This window comes from Felis catus, chromosome E1 (genome assembly GCF_018350175.1).
Source record: "Felis catus isolate Fca126 chromosome E1, F.catus_Fca126_mat1.0, whole genome shotgun sequence".
Taxonomy (NCBI): domain Eukaryota; kingdom Metazoa; phylum Chordata; class Mammalia; order Carnivora; family Felidae; genus Felis; species Felis catus.
This window is the reverse complement of record NC_058381.1, coordinates 1,764,215-1,781,073: the sequence shown is the minus strand read 5'-3', so window position 1 is coordinate 1,781,073 and position 16,859 is coordinate 1,764,215. Positions and strand designations below refer to the sequence as shown.

General features: G+C 65.5%; 1 protein-coding gene across 13 annotated transcripts in view; it reads left to right on the top strand.

The window, feature by feature from the left end:
- The window catches only part of MINK1 (misshapen like kinase 1), a 43,478-nt gene extending 27,001 nt beyond the window's left edge, over positions 1 to 16,477 (top strand). Inside the window, exons 2-34 of one of the 13 annotated variants that reach the window (XM_023243739.2) lie at positions 509 to 574; positions 2,035 to 2,091; positions 2,173 to 2,298; positions 4,126 to 4,236; positions 4,605 to 4,695; positions 5,100 to 5,230; positions 5,457 to 5,511; positions 5,616 to 5,694; positions 6,110 to 6,285; positions 6,640 to 6,709; positions 6,999 to 7,221; positions 8,681 to 8,794; positions 9,244 to 9,330; positions 9,544 to 9,765; positions 9,926 to 10,099; positions 10,389 to 10,649; positions 11,078 to 11,163; positions 11,319 to 11,429; positions 11,576 to 11,685; positions 11,886 to 11,974; positions 12,175 to 12,198; positions 12,290 to 12,450; positions 12,627 to 12,771; positions 12,854 to 12,991; positions 13,151 to 13,259; positions 13,622 to 13,789; positions 13,894 to 14,037; positions 14,223 to 14,357; positions 14,514 to 14,614; positions 14,687 to 14,836; positions 14,918 to 15,077; positions 15,163 to 15,302; positions 15,637 to 16,477. In XM_023243739.2, coding sequence (XP_023099507.2) covers positions 509 to 574; positions 2,035 to 2,091; positions 2,173 to 2,298; positions 4,126 to 4,236; positions 4,605 to 4,695; positions 5,100 to 5,230; positions 5,457 to 5,511; positions 5,616 to 5,694; positions 6,110 to 6,285; positions 6,640 to 6,709; positions 6,999 to 7,221; positions 8,681 to 8,794; positions 9,244 to 9,330; positions 9,544 to 9,765; positions 9,926 to 10,099; positions 10,389 to 10,649; positions 11,078 to 11,163; positions 11,319 to 11,429; positions 11,576 to 11,685; positions 11,886 to 11,974; positions 12,175 to 12,198; positions 12,290 to 12,450; positions 12,627 to 12,771; positions 12,854 to 12,991; positions 13,151 to 13,259; positions 13,622 to 13,789; positions 13,894 to 14,037; positions 14,223 to 14,357; positions 14,514 to 14,614; positions 14,687 to 14,836; positions 14,918 to 15,077; positions 15,163 to 15,302; positions 15,637 to 15,720 — 4,098 coding nt within the window. In that variant the 3' untranslated portion in view covers positions 15,721 to 16,477. Of the gene's footprint in view, positions 1 to 508; positions 575 to 2,034; positions 2,092 to 2,172; positions 2,299 to 4,125; positions 4,237 to 4,604; positions 4,696 to 5,099; positions 5,231 to 5,456; positions 5,512 to 5,615; positions 5,695 to 6,109; positions 6,286 to 6,639; positions 6,710 to 6,998; positions 7,222 to 8,680; positions 8,795 to 9,243; positions 9,331 to 9,543; positions 9,766 to 9,925; positions 10,100 to 10,388; positions 10,650 to 11,077; positions 11,164 to 11,318; positions 11,430 to 11,575; positions 11,686 to 11,885; positions 11,975 to 12,174; positions 12,199 to 12,289; positions 12,451 to 12,626; positions 12,772 to 12,853; positions 12,992 to 13,150; positions 13,260 to 13,621; positions 13,790 to 13,879; positions 14,038 to 14,222; positions 14,358 to 14,513; positions 14,615 to 14,686; positions 15,078 to 15,162; positions 15,303 to 15,636 lie in introns of those variants that run through there. The other 12 variants (XM_023243741.2, XM_045045206.1, XM_045045205.1 and 9 more) reach the window with 12 other exon arrangements.
- The last annotated feature ends 382 nt before the right edge of the window (positions 16,478 to 16,859 follow it).

Below are 16,859 nucleotides of genomic sequence, written 5' to 3'. Positions count from 1 at the left end.
AAGAAGAGGGACAGGGACCCAGGAGGGAGGCTCTCGAATCCGGCCCCCCGCTGGCTTTCCCCGTCCCTGCTTCTACAAAACGAAGTAACGGTGCCGATTAGCTCCCACTGCACACGTGCTCCGTGCCAGGCAGGGGCTCAGGCTTTTTATGGGCGTCGCCTCACTTCAAATTGACCCCAGCTCCGGGGGCGCGTCCTCGGGCGCCCCCGCTTCGCACGTGAGGCCACAGACTCAGCGTGTCACTGAGCGTGAAGTCAGGAGACGTCTGGAAAGCCACCTGGTCCCCAACGTCCATTTTCTCTCACCTTCTTCTGACTTTTCCTCTAGAACGTGAACTCCGAACCAGCCCAGGAAAAGCGCAGCTGGCCATCGGGGTTCCCCTGAGGCCCTTCGTAGTGTACCAGGCTGCCCTCTTCCCACTGGATCCCTCTTCCCCGCTCTGGCTCACAGTCCTGTTCTGAGGCCCTGACGCTTCCTCCTTCTCCCCCTCTCATCCCCCTCCCTGCAGGACCCCGCTGGAATCTTTGAACTGGTGGAGGTTGTGGGCAATGGAACTTACGGGCAGGTGTACAAGGTGAGACTCACGTGTGGGAGGGTGCCCGTCGTCCGCGGGGCCCTTTTGGGAGGGTGACAGAAGTGGACCATAGGTCTGGGGATCTGGGTGGCGGGGAGGGGGCGCGGGGAGAGAGGGTAACAATGATGGGGGAGGGAAGCCCAGGAGGGGGGCTGTTTTCGCTGGCCTGTGTGGTGAGCACAGACGTGCCGGGTGCTGCGGGAGCAGGCCTGGTACCGGGTGGGTGTGGGCAGGGACGCGGGCCGGGGCGCTCCCCTGGGGACTCAGAGAGCGAGGCTGTAGGTTGGCTGCTCCCAAGGCCGCAGGGAGACCCAGCCTTGCAGTTGGTGGAGCTCCGGGGCCTCCTGGGCGGAAGTGGTGTGCCTGAGCTCCCGAAGCCGCCACCCCTCTCCCCCACACAAAGTAGCATCTCCCCACCGGCTGCATGTAGCGTTAGCCTGGCGGCACCCTTGGAGGGGGGGACTGCCCGCCCGGCAGATGAGTCCAGGGAGGGTGCTGCCCCAGAGCTGGAGGCCCCGAGGGCACAGGCCCCGCCACGGAGCTGAGCCCGTTCACACGTCCCCGTGTCGCAGGGGTCACGGGGACCGCCCTGTAAGCTTTGGGGAAAAGGCATCCCCGGTTCACCCATCTCTTGCCTGGCCGTTGCCATGGCAGGAGTAGCCCTGTTCTCTACTGCCTCTCTGGGCTTGGGGTCTCAAATGACTGCTGAGGAGAAAGATAATCCACGGGCTGGCCGTCCCCATGTCCGTCCCCACAAGGGGCTGCCTCCCCCCACCCTGCCCTTCCCTGGGAGGGCTTGGACCTTCCTGTCCAAGGCTTCCGCTAGGAACGTCAGAAGGCTGGGGGGAGGGGGAATGGCAGGGACGCGCTCTGGAAGTTACTTTCCCACTCGCACTGGCGATGGGGCATCGACGCACGTCAGCCAGTCTTCTCTGTTTCCCCGAGATTCCCTCCAATCTCAGCTCTGTCTTTATTCTTCCCTGTGAGTACTACTAAAAACAGAGTAGGGGAGATTCTGGGGAAGGCTTCCTGGGCAGAGGGGGCGGGGTGGGAAACCAGGTGCTTTTGTCCTGCATAGAAGTTGCCAGAGAGGCAGAGCCCTCGTCCAGCCCCCTCCCGCCCCCTCCAGCCCCCTCCCAGGGAGGAGAGGATCTCTGACTCCCTGCTCTATCCTTCAGACTGTGGCAAATCCACGCCGGGGAGGCCACAGCAAAGCGTCGGTGAATCCCACCCTCCTCCCTCAGCCGTTGTAGGCGGGAGACCCTGGATCTCTACCCAGCGTAGCGCTTTTTGTCCTCGGAGCCCTGTCTGCCCCTGTGGCCGACCCATACGTGAAGGGGTCCGGTACCACAGGGACACTGCCTAAGACAGAAAACAGCCAAAAGGTTTGGCCTCTCCCAGAATCCAGCCCTCCCTGGATGTAGACCCACACCCTCCACTCCTGGCTCTCTGTCCCGCAGGGTCGGCACGTCAAGACTGGGCAGCTGGCTGCCATCAAGGTCATGGACGTCACGGAGGTAGGGGCGGTGGGGGCCCAGGGCGAGTGGGGGCGCAGGGAAGGGCTGGGGGCTCGCGGGCTGACCCCCTCCCACTTACAGGACGAGGAGGAGGAGATCAAGCAGGAGATCAACATGCTAAAGAAGTACTCTCACCACCGCAACATCGCCACCTACTACGGGGCCTTCATAAAGAAGAGCCCCCCCGGAAACGACGACCAGCTCTGGGTGAGATGCGCGTGGTGCCTCGCCTGTTGCCGCCTCTCGTCCACTGCGTGTCTGGGGGGCAGCGTCCTGGGGTTTGCCCACGCTTCTGACCGGCACCTCGCCCTGTGTGCGGCACGTGCTTACTAGGTGGCAACAAGCAGGGGCTGGGAGAGCAGGTGCGCCCGTCCGTCCTGCCCTGGTACCCCGCCCCCCGCGAGAGCAGCAGCCCCAGACGCCTGTGCTTCCAGCAGTTCAGGCCCTCCTGGCAGTGCACAGGCCCTCCTGGGTGATTAATCCACCCGGAGCTTGCTGTGGCCCCTTTGGGCCTCCCCCGTGTTCCCTCCTGGCCCAGAACATCCCTGAGAGTCATTGCCCTCCCCAGCCCGGGCCTCTTCCCGGCCTCACCCTTTCTGCTGCCCAGCCCGGCCCCTAGGGGAGAGCGCCAGGGAGCCTGGTGGCGGCCGTGGGGAGCTTAAAGCTGGTGCTAGGTCCCCCCTCCCACCAGTTGCCAGGCAAGTACTTATTGAGCACCTTCTGTGTACCCTGCACGGAGAGACGCGAGTCACGGTCCCTGCTTCCAAGGCACTTAGTCTTTTTAGAGACACTCACACAGACTGTGCACACAGAGCGAGGTGAGCAACACTTCCTGTGACGTCACGGAGGACTGGGGGCGCTGGGCTGGGCGCTCCCTTCCGGGCGCGATGGACGCCGTCCTTCCCCCTCCCAGCCTGCTCCCCTGAGCTTGGTAGAGGGCGAGGCCCAGGCCCGGGCGCTAGGCACGCGAGTGACCTTTCTCGCACTTGCACGTGTATATGTCCGACCAGCCTCCTCCTGCGCTGCACGTGGCTTTTGGAAAACGTGCAGGGAAGCACTTGAACAGGCGTCCGAGTCCCCGGGGGACCGATTTGGCCCCTGCCTCTGTGCTGCAGTCTCACCAGGTTTCCCCCTGCAGCTCTTTTTTTTTTTTTTAAGAAATTTTTTTTAATGTTTATTTATTTTTGAGACAGAGAGAGAGCATGAACAGGGGAGGGTCAGAGAGGGAGACACAGAATCTGAAACAGGCTCCAGGCTCTGAGCCATCAGCCCAGATCCCGACACGGGGCTCAAACTCACAGACCGCGAGATCGTGACCTGAGCCGAAGTCGGCCGCTTAACCGACTGAGCCACCCAGGCGCCCCGTCCCCCTGCAGCTCTTTGGCGGACCCCCCGCACTGCTTCGTCTCTGGCGGACCTGGAGAATCGCTGGTCCTTAGCCCCTTGCTTGTCTCTGGGTCAGGCTGTGGCCGACTTTCTGTGAAGGGCCGGAGAGTAGATGTGTGGGGCTCTGCGCATCATATAGTCTCTGTCCCGGCCACTCAGCCTGGCCACTGTATTCCCAGAAGCCTTTATTTAGGATGCTAAACTTTGAATTTTGTATGCTTCCTTTTTCGATTTTTTTTTAACCATTTAAAAATGTAAATTATCAGCTCCATGTGGCCAAGGTTGCCAACCTCCACGCCAGGGAGTTCTAGTTTGGGGCTTATGGGTCCCAGCGGGGGCCTGGTGCAAACATTGGGCGCTCCTCAAGGAAAACACGCACGTGCGCGTCATTCTGTGTGACGCGTCCCCGGTTCCTTGGGCTCCTACTTGGGACCCAGCCTGTCTCCCTCCGCCCTGCCCGGCCTGTCTTTCCCCCGGTGTTGCCTTTTCCTCTCCTAACCTCGGGGAGCCTGTGGCCTCTGTGAGCAGTCTCATACCCCTGCTCTGCGGCTCACATCGGCTGGGGCCCTGGGGTCCTCCCCCCGGGAGGCCGGCAGGGGGACGCCTTGCCTGACCGATGCTTTTCCCTCCGGCGCTCCTGGGCCGTAGCTGGTGATGGAGTTCTGCGGCGCCGGCTCCGTGACAGACCTGGTGAAGAACACAAAAGGGAACGCCCTGAAGGAGGACTGTATCGCCTACATCTGCAGGGAGATCCTCCGGGTGAGGCCCCAGCTGGTACTTCTGCCCACACCCGGGCCTTCCCTGCACGGGAGGCCCCGCAGTGGCATCCTTTCCGAGCAGCGGTGGCCGAGGGGGGCAGGGACGGACAGGGCCCCAGCTTTGGCGTGATCTCAGGCGGCCGGGGGGACAAGCCTGCCCCTTCGCCCGTGGCCCCGCGGCTGCCGGGGACCCTCGGGGGCCACCACTCTGAGGACGCTCCCCGTGAAAACCCAGCCTGCGCTTGGGCTCCGGGGTGGCGGGGGCTGCGCCTTCCACCCGGCCCTGTGCGTGCTGGTGCCTGCCCCGCTCCTTGGCTCTCCTACACGTCCTCCAGCACCGAGGCTCACCTCCCCACTGTCCCGCCCCAGGGCCTAGCCCATCTCCACGCCCACAAGGTGATCCATCGAGACATCAAAGGGCAGAACGTGCTGCTGACAGAGAACGCCGAGGTCAAGCTGGGTAGGTCGCTCCCTCCTGAGGTGAATGGGGCCCCGGGACAGACCTCCAGGACAGAAGGGGAGGCCCCTCTATTTCCTCTGATGGCTCAGGTCTAACCACCTGCAGGCTGGGAGTCTCTCTCCTGCCCTTCCTCATCTCCCCCGAGAGGCCCCGCCACCCATATGCCACAGGTGCTGTGTAGGTCCCCTGGGGAGACGGGGGATCCCAGTCCCTCCTGCCTGTCCCTTGGCCTTTTCACGTGGCTGTCTTGCCACAACACGGAGATTAGGTCAGGCTCTTCGAGACGAGACGTTGATGGGGCGGAAGGGCCAGAGAACGTCTGGGTGCCCTGGGGCGCACATGGCCCAGGGCAAGGGGAGCAGGCATGGCCCTCTGTCGTGACCCCACCCTCCATGTCTTCCCAGTGGATTTTGGGGTGAGTGCCCAGCTGGACCGTACTGTGGGCAGGCGGAACACTTTCATCGGGACCCCCTACTGGATGGCCCCGGAGGTCATCGCCTGTGACGAGAACCCTGATGCCACCTACGATTACAGGGTACAGAGCAGAGTGGGGTGCACGGAGACTGCCAAGGGCAGGAAGCGAGAGGGGGTGGTAGGGAGACCAGAAGTCGGTCAGGGTGAGAACACCAGCTGTAATGGTATGTGGGTGGTGAGGGGTGGGCAGGCTGGAGACTGGCCTGGGGAAGGGGTGGGGACCCAGACGTGGCCCTGAAGAGGCTTGTCTGGAACATGCTCCTGTCCCTTCTTCTGTCCCTCTGTAGAGTGACATCTGGTCTCTAGGAATCACAGCCATCGAGATGGCAGAGGGAGCCCCCCGTAAGTGTGGCATCTGGGAGCGCAGGGAGGGGTGGTAGGAAGGGCTCCTTCCAGCTCTCGGCATGGCTGCGTGAGGGACTGATGGTGTTCCTCCCGTGTGCCAGCTCTGTGTGACATGCACCCCATGCGAGCCCTCTTCCTCATCCCACGGAACCCACCCCCCAGACTCAAGTCCAAGAAATGGTAGGTCTCTGGGGGTTTGCGTGTCAGGGAAGGAGGGCCTCTGGACAAAGCCCCACCACCACCTCCACCCAGCACCTCCTTACCCTCAGCATCCCCAACTAGCCTTACCCCGCTGCGCCCCCACCACCTTATCCCCTCTGTCCTCCACTACTTTTACTCCCTGCATCCCTCACTAGCCTTACCCACCGTGTCCCCTGCTGTGTCCCCTGCTGCCTTACCCCCAGTGTCCCCTGCCATCTTATCCCGTGTCCAGGTGTGGGTCTGCACCACAGTGGGGCAGGCCCAGGGCCCAGGTTCGGGACATGGATGAGACAGGAGAAATCGAGGGGGCTTTTGGATGAGGGATTTCCCTCTTCTGCTTGTGATCTCCCCCTGCCAAGAGGGCCCTCCCAGTGTGAGCACCCTTCATTTCCAGGTCTAAGAAGTTCATCGACTTCATCGACACGTGTCTCATCAAAACCTACCTGAGCCGCCCACCCACGGAACAGCTGCTCAAGTTCCCCTTCATCCGTGACCAGCCCACAGAGCGCCAGGTCCGCATCCAGCTCAAGGACCACATCGACCGCTCCCGCAAGAAGCGAGGCGAGAAGGGTCAGTGGGCGAGCGAGAGAGGCACCAAGCGTTGGGTCTCGGGTCTCAGGACGCACCCCCACCTGGCTCCTCCTTCCCGCGGAGACCGCCTTCCCAAACTTCCAGTCCCAGTGGGGTTTTTCCTTCTTTGACTGCTGATCCCAGGCAACCCTCCCAGGGAGGGCCACCCTTTTACATCCTTGCAGAAGCGCGTGCGTAAGTGCGCGTGTGCGGTCTGCCGCGTCCCGCCCCCGGCGGGGTCTGGGCCCAAGCTCCACACGGCAGGTGTTGGTCATCCCCATCGAAGGTTTCCCTAGAGACCTGGGTGGGATCTGGGACGCTGGCTAAAGAAACAGCGGTGACCTCCCCCTGCAGAGGAGACGGAGTATGAGTACAGTGGCAGCGAGGAGGAAGACGACAGCCATGGAGAGGAGGGGGAGCCGAGGTGGGCCACCACCCCCCCCACCCCCGTCGGAGGGCAGCAGTGCCCCCGGCGTGGGGACCCTTGGTGCGGGGTGGTGGGCCAGAGAGGCAGAGGCCGTGGGACACCCCGGAGTGTGGAATGGGCGGAGGGAGTGAGCGGGAGGTCGGGGCGGGGGTCAACTGGGGGCCGCAGGCTGGGGATCCGGGCGGCAGGGCCCCCGTGGGCAGGCAGGTGGGCGCGCGTCCCGTCCCCTGGCCGCGGCCGGAGACTCCCACGGGGACAAGAGCGGTGGCCGGGCTCTGCCCCCCAGCTCCATCATGAACGTGCCCGGGGAGTCCACCCTGCGCCGGGAGTTCCTCCGGCTCCAGCAGGAGAATAAGAGCAACTCGGAGGCTCTGAAGCAGCAGCAGCAGCAGCAGCAGCAGCAGCAGCAGCAGCAGCAGCGGGACCCCGAGGCGCACATCAAGCATCTCCTGCACCAGCGCCAGCGGCGCATCGAGGAGCAGAAGGAGGAGCGGCGGCGCGTGGAGGAGGTGGGGCTGCGCGCCGGGCTCGCCCTTCTACCCCCGCCCCGGAACCGGTTCCCCTCACGGCCCAGCCCCTGGCCTGCAGGTCCCTGCGGGAAGGCGCCGTGCGGGGTCAGAGGCCCGGCCGGCCCTGTGTGGGTGGCGTCAGCGGCCCCCAGGGGCCAGCCTCTCTGGATGTCTGTCCTGGTGCTGCCGCCCGTCACCCCCCCCCGCGCCCCCCGCCCCGAGGTCCCCCCCAGTGTCTGCGCACTGCAGCGCCCCGGGCATCTGGCCCACAAGCAGCTGTGCGCCCTGAGCAGGAAGCTCCTTGTAGAGACCCGCCTTCTACTTTTGGTTTTGGGGCTGAGATTTGCTGGAAAATAGCCCAGCCACTCATGGAGGTGGATGGGGGGGGAGGGGGGATACCTTTTCATGAATAATCTTCCTTTTAGTTTTTTTTAAGTTTTATTTCTTTATTTTAGAGACAGAGAGTGGGGGAGGGGAGGGAGAGAGAGGGAGAGAGAGAATCCCAAGCAGGCTCTGAGCTGTCAGCACGGAGCCCCGATGCAGGGCTCGAACTCACACACCGTGAGATCATGACCGGAGCTGAAACCAAGAGTCAGACTCTTAACCGACTGAGCCACCCGGGCGCCCCAGTAAGCTTCCTTTTAGATAGATGCAGGGTTTTCTTCTCACCAATTTAAAAAGCATGTATTTGTGTACACCTGTGCTCAAATGTATTTCCTCTGCAGGAGGGTCATGGTGAGGAAGGAGGTCTAGGTTGGGTTAAAATTGCCTAAATGATGGGATTTGGGCCGAAACGTTCCATGGTGTTAAAGTGTACGGAGAGCCAGACTTCACACAAAAATCATCTAAGTGATGGTATAGACAGAAGCATCCCCACGCTCCGGGCCCGACTTCCCGAAGCGGCCCCTGCTTCCCCCGAACCAAGGACACCCTGTGGGAAAGCCTGGCGCCGCGCACGGATTCCCGGAGTGGTAAAGGCTGCTGGCGGCAGCGGAGGGCCAGAGTGTCCCCGGAGCCGCTCCTCCGGGCCGCGCTCCGCTCAGGTTGGGGCGGCCGGGCCTGGACGCCGCTGCGCCTGTGCGCGCCTGCCGCCCCCTTGTGGTCAGCGGCCGTCACTGCGCCGTCGCCCGCTTGCTCGCTTGCGGGAGGAGCTGACAGGTGTCCTCCTAGGTGGCCCACCGTGGGCAGCAGGCACGCACAGCCTGCACGTCCCCGGCGCGGCCGCCTCGCCCAGCGGTTTTTCCTGAGCCGAACCCCCGCCCCCCCCCCCCGGGGCTCTGGGGCCGGCGGGCTTGCGGAAGCAGGTGGGGGCCGCCGCCTTTCACCACCAGTGTCCCGAGGGGCAGGTTCTGCCCGCGCCGTCCAGCGGGCGTCTCCGCTCCGGCAGGGGACCCGATCCCCCTTCGGGCCCTGCCGAGTTCGGGGGCAGACCCGCAGACCACCCCTTCCCCCCTCACAGCAACAGCGGCGGGAGCGGGAGCAGCGGAAGCTGCAGGAGAAGGAGGAGCGGCGGCTGGAGGACATGCAGGCGCTGCGGCGGGAGGAGGAGCGGCGGCAGGCGGAGCGCGAGCAGGTACAGCGCCCGCCGCAAACACCCGGCCCTCCCTCGCCTCCCCCTGCGCCCGCCGCCTGCCTCCCTGCACCCGACACCTCTCTGCTTCTTTCCCGATCCCCCAGATTCCCCCTATCTTTTCCAGCTTCACTCTCTCTCTCTGTTTTCTCCCACCCTTCGACCCGCACCCCGGCTCCCTGCCCTCTTCCTGTCTCTGTGCCTTCATTCCCCATCTCTTCGCCCCGTCCTCGCCGCCTCACCCCTGCACCGCCGCTCGCGGGGCCCTGCACGCCCGCCGCCTCCTCATTGCCTCCCCCCAACCCCGTCTGTCCTCTCTCTGATTCTCCCCGCTTTCCTCTTCATCCTCACCCCACCGATCCCGCCTTTCCACGCCACCGCCGCCGCCCCCCACCCCCTCGCCTTTTCCTCCTCTCCCCCTGCCCTTTGCCCTCCCACCCCGCCCCCCCCAGGAATATATTCGTCACAGGCTAGAGGAGGAGCAGCGACAGCTCGAGATCCTTCAGCAACAGCTGCTCCAGGAACAGGCCCTGCTGCTGGTAACGGGGTCCCCGGCTTCCTCGGGGAAGATGCGGACTCAGAGCTCCCGAGCCGGAGCGGGGGCGGCGGCGCTTCCGGGGAGGGGACCCCGCCAGGCGCCGGGGGGGAAGACGCCCGTTCCCCACCCGGAGCGGCCGGAGGAGGGCAAGGGCTCGCCCGCGCCCTCGTGGGGCCGCCCCGCGCTGAGCCGCCGTCCCTACCCTTGGGCCCAGGAGTACAAGCGGAAGCAGCTGGAGGAGCAGCGGCAGTCCGAGCGCCTGCAGAGGCAGCTGCAGCAGGAGCACGCCTACCTCAAGTCCCTGCAGCAGCAGCAGCAGCAGCAGCAGCAGCTGCAGAAGCAGCAGCAGCAGCAGGCCCCGCCCACAGACCGGAAGCCGCTGTATCACTACGGCCGGGGCGTCGGTCCCGCGGACAAGCCCGCCTGGGCGCGCGAGGTACCCGCGGCCCCCGACCGCCGAGACCGAGACCTTGCACGCGGCGGGCACCGGAAAGGGGAACGGGGCGCCTGGCGCGGGGGGGGGGGGGTGTCGGGGGGAGGGCGGGGGGGGTACCTGTGGTTTGAGAAGGGGGGACGCAAGCCCTTTCCCACCGCAGGTGGAAGAAAGAACGAGGATGAATAAGCAGCAGAACTCTCCCCTGGCCAAAACCAAGCCCGGCGGCGCAGGGCCTGAGACCCCCGTCCCCCAGGCCTCCCCCGGGCCTGCGGGCCCCCTTTCCCAAACTCCTCCTATGCAGAGGCCGGTGGAGCCCCAGGAGGGACCGCACAAGGTGAGTCTGTCCCCGTTCCCGCGGTGACACACGCAGGAGCCTCGCTCCGCACAGCTGTGTCACGTGTATGTGTCTGCACGCGAGCGCGCGCACCCTTAGCCAGGGACCGTGGGGGCGCTGCGGGCCCCGTCCTGGCTGTTCTCGGCCTTCAGGAGCACGTCTCCTGCAGCGGACACTCGGAAGCCCGAGGCTTTCCTTGCTCCTTCCTCCCGGCCCAGGCACCCCCCCCCCTCCCAGGGGGGACGTGCCTCAGAGCGGGCAGCCCACCCTCCCTGGTCTTTCCCTGCAGAGCCTGGTGGCACACCGGGTCCCACTGAAGCCATATGCAGCGCCCGTACCCCGATCCCAGTCCCTGCAGGACCAGCCCACCCGAAACCTGGCTGCCTTCCCGGCCTCCCACGAGCCTGACCCTGCCGTCCCCACACCCACTGCCGCGCCCGGCACCCGAGGAGCGGTCATCCGCCAGAATTCAGATCCCACCTCGGAAGGGCCTGGCCCCAGCCCGAATCCCCCATCCTGGGTCCGGCCGGACACTGAGACCCCACCCAAGGTACGGGTGGGGCCGCGGGGCCGGGGAAACGGGAGACAAACAGCCTGGGAGGGAAAGGGTGGCGAGTAGTGGGGAGCGGGCGAGATGGAGAGGCACTCAGGGCTGGAAGGGAGGAGGAGGGCCGGCTGCCACTGCTGGCGGGAGGGCGGGAGGCCCACCCGGGGCTGTGTCCCTGCCCCCAGGGATGATTGAGAGGAGGGGAGAATGCCCAGGGTGCCAGGGGAGCTCTAGGGGCTGGTTTCTTGGGGTGGAGTCCCCGCTCCGTGACTGTGGACAAAGTCCTCAGCTCCCCTAGCCTCAGTTTGCCTGTCCATGCGAAGCGGGGAGTGTACCCATCGGGGGCCTAGATGAGGCCGCACGCTTGAGGAGCGTCTGGCCCGGCGCTGGCACCGAGCACACTGACCCCCGCCCCGCCCCGCCCTCCTCAGGTGCCTCAGAGGACCTCGTCCATCGCCACTGCCCTTAACACCAGTGGGGCCGGAGGGGCCCGGCCGGCTCAGGCCGTCCGTGCCAGGTAGCACCCGGGGGCAGTCGCGTGGTGGCCCGGGGCGTGGGGCGGGCTGTGCAGAGGGGAGTCTACCAGGTTACCTGCCTCGGGGTGGGCAGGCCCCCACCCCGTCACCTCAGCGCCCCCGCCCCGCCCCCGGCACCCCTGTGCTCCCTCCACAGACCTCGCAGCAACTCCGCCTGGCAAATCTATCTGCAAAGGCGGGCCGAGCGGGGCTCCCCCAAGCCTCCGGGGCCCCCCGCTCAGCCCCCTGGTCCGCCCAACGCCTGTAGGTAATGGAGTTGTCTGTCCCCTCCCCAACTCACTCCTGCCCTCGCTCCTGCCACCTGCTTCCCCCCTGGTGGTGGCTCCCTCTGCTGTGCAGCTCAGCGCTCAGGGGGACGCCTATCTTCCTGACCTGTCTCTGCCTTCCCCACAGTAACCCCGACCTCAGGAGGAGCGACCCTGGCTGGGAACGCTCAGAAGGTGCCCTCCCCTCGCATGGGCACCTGCCCCAGGCTGGCTCGCTGGAGCGGAACCGCGTGGGAGGTATGGCGCCAGCCTGGGCAGCCTCCTCCGGGGCCGGGACCCAGTCTCTGTCATAGGGATCCTGCCTTTGGCAACTTTAGGCAGGACACCCTTGGGCGCCAGGCTGGGCCCGGCTGGATGTGGAGCCTGGCTGAGCTCTGGGGTCCGCCCCGAATGACCAGGTGTCCGTGACCTTCCTTCTCCCGCTCTGCCTCACGCAGCCTCCTCCAAGCTGGATAGCTCCCCAGTGCTCTCCCCTGGGAACAAAGCCAAGCCTGATGACCACCGCTCCCGGCCGGGCCGGCCCGCAGTAAGTCCGCAGCTGCGGCCCTGACGTCTCCTGGGTGGGGGCTGGGAGCCTCGGGAGCCCCCAGGAGCCAGGTGCTGGGGTGGGGCCTTCCTTAACCCTCGTGCCAAGGGGCTGCGGGCTGCACTTCTCAGCTACTGACCTTTCTTCACCTCTCTCCTGCTTCCTCCTGGCTGTCCTTCTCCCCCCGCCGCCCCTCCCAGAGCTATAAGCGTGCCATCGGCGAGGTTAGTGAGAAGGTCTGCTCGGGAGCCCCTCCCCTCTGGCACCCCCTGTACCCCCCCCTCCCCTCCCCTCCTCACGCGGCACCCTCTGCAGGACTTCGTGCTCCTGAAGGAGCGGGCCCTGGACGAGGCCCCGCGGCCTCCCAAGAAGGCCATGGACTACTCGTCTTCCAGCGAGGAGGTGGAAAGCAGCGAGGACGAGGAAGAAAGCAATGGCGAGCCATCAGAGGGGAGCAGAGATACCCCTGGGGCCCGGTATGGGGCGCTCTGGGGGAGGGCAGGGTTCTCCTTTTCCTAGGGGACCCTGGCCGTCACTGCTGATCTAGACAACGGGGTCTGCTCCGGGGTCCCCATCGGCCTCCCACCGCCATGTCCACCAGGAGCCAGTGCGAAGCACCCGCCGGTCCCCCTCTGTCTCCACCCCGTGGCAGGCAGGACCTGGGGACTGATGGCCGTTCTCTGTCCTGTGGCAGCGACGGAGACACAGACAGCGTCAGCACCATGGTGGTCCATGACGTGGAGGAGATCGCGGGGACCCAGACCCCCTATGGGGGCGGCACCATGGTGGTCCAGCGCGTGAGTGGGCCCCCCTTCTTCCCGGCACCTGCTCTCCCCCGTCCTCAGCCGGGCACTGGCTCCCTTCCCTCTGTCCCTGCAGACTCCTGAGGAGGAGCGCAGCCTGCTGCACGCGGACAGCAACGGCTACACAAACCTGCCCGATGTGGTCCAGCCCAGCCACTCGCCCACCGAGAGCGGCAAAGGTCAAAGCCCCCCATCCAAGGAGGGAGGCGGCGACGTAAGTGGGCGGATGCAGACCCACGGGGCAGCGGGCAGGGGCGCTGGGGGCCACTGCAGGGGGTGGGGCGGAGCTCGGCAACCTGGGGGTGGGGGCGGGGCTGGGGGGCCCAGGGGCCGGGTGTCCGGTGTTTGCCTGACTGCTGCCCCACCCCCACAGTACCAGTCTCGTGGGCTGGTAAAGGCCCCTGGCAAGAGCTCGTTCACGATGTTTGTGGACCTAGGGATCTACCAGCCCGGAGGCAGTGGGGATACCATCCCCATCACAGGTGAGGACAGGAGGACAGACTTGCCGTGAGGCCTGGTGAAGGGCACAGGTGGGCCTCTGATGGCGCAGCTTTAGGAGGCAGTGGTGGCCTCCGCTTTGGCCCCACGCCCCTACCCTGGCACAGAGGCAGCAAGGGCGCCTAAGGCCCCTCAGAGCCGCGAGGAGAGATGCTCAGAGTGGCCCCGGCACCTGACTGGATACGGATTGTTTGAGGCCATTTGCTGCTCCTCCTCCCTCCCCTTTCCTGCTGAGCGTTCGTTCGTTCGCTCGCAGGGGCCCCCACCAGATGTAGGGCTGGGTTCAGGAGGGACAGGGGAGGGGGCTACAGCCCTCCTCCCCTCCCCCTTCTCCTCTTCCCGGCAGCCCTGGTCGGGGGAGAGGGCGGTCGGCTTGATCAGCTCCAGTACGACGTGCGGAAAGGCTCCGTGGTCAACGTGAACCCCACCAACACCCGGGCCCACAGCGAGACCCCTGAGATCCGGAAATACAAGAAGCGATTCAATTCCGAGATCCTCTGTGCGGCCCTTTGGGGTAAGCCAGGGCCGGGAAGGAAAAGAGGGGTCCGGCGCACCCCGGGGCTCCCGGTCGGGTGAGGGCCTGGCTGCCTCTCATCTGCCCAAGGGCTCCCGTTGCAGGCGTCAACCTGCTGGTGGGCACCGAGAACGGTCTGATGCTGCTGGACCGAAGCGGGCAGGGCAAGGTGTACGGGCTCATCGGGCGGCGGCGCTTCCAGCAAATGGACGTGCTGGAGGGGCTCAACCTGCTCATCACCATCTCAGGTGTGGGGAGGGGGGCGGGGGAGGGCTCCGCTCTGGGCTGCCGGCCGCCTGCAGCCTGGGAGGAGGGCCCGGAGGCGGGGCCGCGGTTGCTCAGCCCCTGGGGGGGCGGGGGGGGGGGGCAGGGGAAGGACGGCGCAGAGGTGGATGCTGGACCTCGGGTGACGGGGTGTGTGTCCTCCCTTCAGGGAAAAGGAACAAACTGCGGGTGTATTACCTGTCCTGGCTCCGGAACAAGATTCTGCACAACGATCCGGAAGTGGAGAAGAAGCAGGGCTGGACCACCGTGGGCGACATGGAGGGCTGCGGGCACTACCGCGTGGGTGAGGAGGGCTCAACGCGGTGGCCAGGGCGCGTTGCTTTACGAGAAGACGGAAAGGGGGCCCTGAGCTTAGTGGCTGAGCCTCGAAGCCAGAGGCTGGGCGACTGGGTTTGGGGTCTGGTGACCGACCCGTGGGACTCCTCTTCCCTGCCCCCAGTGAAATACGAGCGCATTAAGTTCCTGGTCATCGCCCTGAAGAGCTCCGTGGAGGTGTATGCCTGGGCCCCCAAGCCCTACCACAAGTTCATGGCCTTCAAGGTAGTCCCCACCGCAGCCCCTCCGCCGGCCCAGCACCCTGGCCGCATCCCTGAGCCCTTCTCTCCTCCACAGTCCTTCGCCGACCTCCCTCACCGCCCTCTGCTGGTCGACCTGACCGTGGAGGAGGGTCAGCGGCTCAAGGTCATCTACGGCTCGAGTGCCGGTTTCCACGCTGTGGATGTCGACTCGGGGAACAGCTACGACATCTACATCCCCGTGCATGTAAGTTGGCGGGGCTTCGGGAGGAGCGCGACCGCCACCCCGGGCTCTGGACACGCGTGCGACGCATGCTCTCGTCCCCAGATCCAGAGCCAGATCACGCCCCACGCCATCATCTTCCTCCCCAACACGGACGGCATGGAGATGCTCCTGTGCTACGAGGACGAGGGCGTGTACGTGAACACGTACGGGCGCATCATCAAGGACGTGGTGCTGCAGTGGGGAGAGATGCCCACCTCTGTGGGTGAGTGGGCCCCGCCCCCAGGCTGCCCCGGGGTGGGCGGCGGGCCGTGGCCCACTCACTGCCGCCCGACCCCCTTCTCCCCCAGCCTACATCTGCTCCAACCAGATCATGGGCTGGGGCGAGAAAGCCATTGAGATCCGCTCCGTGGAGACGGGCCACCTGGACGGCGTCTTCATGCACAAACGAGCCCAGAGGCTTAAGTTCCTGTGTGAGCGGAACGACAAGGTGGGAGGCCCTTTGCCCTCCGGCCCTGGAGCCGGGGGGGGGGGGGGGGGGGGGGGGGGGTGCCGGGGGGGGGGGCTGGGGGCTGGGGGATCTTCGTGAGACCGGGTCCAGGGGGCATAGCCTGCGTCACAGCCCGCCCTTCCTCGCCCTCCGTCCCTGAGAGCGCCCTGGACGCCCAGGAGGCCTGCGGCTGCCCCCCCTCCCCGCCCCCATCCGCGAGCACCTCTGCCTTTCGAGGGGAGGGCGCGGGGCTCTCTGAGAGGCTACTCGCAGCAGCTTCTCTCTGGCTCTGTCTCCTGGCTGAGACACCCCCCCCCCTTCCTACCCCACCCAGGTGTTCTTTGCCTCTGTCCGCTCCGGGGGCAGCAGCCAGGTTTACTTCATGACCCTGAATCGGAACTGCATCATGAACTGGTGACGGGGCCCGGGCTGGGGCTGCCCCAGTGGACCCAGCTCTCCCCACTACAGCCAGACTCCCCAGGCCTCCCTTCTTTCCCCTCCCTGGGCTTTTGCTTTTTACTGGTTTGATTCACTGGAGCCTGCTGGGAACGTGACCTCTGACCCCTGATGCTTTTGTGATCACGTGACCATCCTCTTTCCCCGATAGGTTCTCCCCCAAAACCTGTGCCTGTCCCAGCTTCTGGGGAGAGGCACAGCTTCCCCTCACCAGGAATTGAGTGGGCCTAGCCCCACCCCCCTTTTCTCCATTTCAGAGGAGAGCGCTGGGAGGGGTGCGCTCAGGCCCGGTCCCCCACTGCTGCTGACTGGGCAGGGCCCTGGGCCCCTTCATTTGCACGTCAGGGGAGCCGGCTCCCCCCTTGAATGTACCAGACCCTGGGGGGGGTCGCTGGGCCCTAGGTTTTGGGGGGGGGTCACCAGCCACTCCAGGGGCAGGGACCATTTCCTCATTTTCTGAAAGCACTTTAATGATTCCCCTCCCCCCAAACCCCAGGGAATGGAGGGGGGACCCCGCCAGCCAAAACATTTCCCCCTTTCCGACCCCATTTCTTTCTAGCCTCTGTCCTTCCCTGGTGGCGGGAGGGAGCGGGGAGCTCTCACCCCCTCTGCACCCCCTTGCTTGCCTCTGTATATAGTGTGAGCAGCAAGTAGCCCCGCCCCCCCTCAATGTAGTGGCCTTGGATATTCCGTTTGTTAATAAAGACAATTCAACCAGCTCCCACCATCTCGGGCCCCCTTTTATTTCCGTTTTCTCTCCCCGTCCCGGACACCAGCCAGGATAAGCCAGCAGAGGTGGGAGAGAGGGGGCAGACGGGGCGGGGCAGAAGCTGCATGAGTGGGTTTTGGTGGAAGCGGTCAGGGGGGCCATGCTGGGTAAATCAGAAGTGACTGAGGGTGCCCCAGGGCACCCTCGGCCTTACCCTGTGGCTGGGGGGGGGGGGGATGGAAACCTTTGCTGAGAGCCTGTGGCCCCTGCCCACTCCAACAGGGAAGGGCCGGGCTTCCGTCAAGTCCTGCCAAGGGGCGTCTTCGCTTTGGTTAATCAAGGGATAAAGAGCGCTCAGAAGCTCACAGGGCTGGAGGGTAACGCGGGACGAG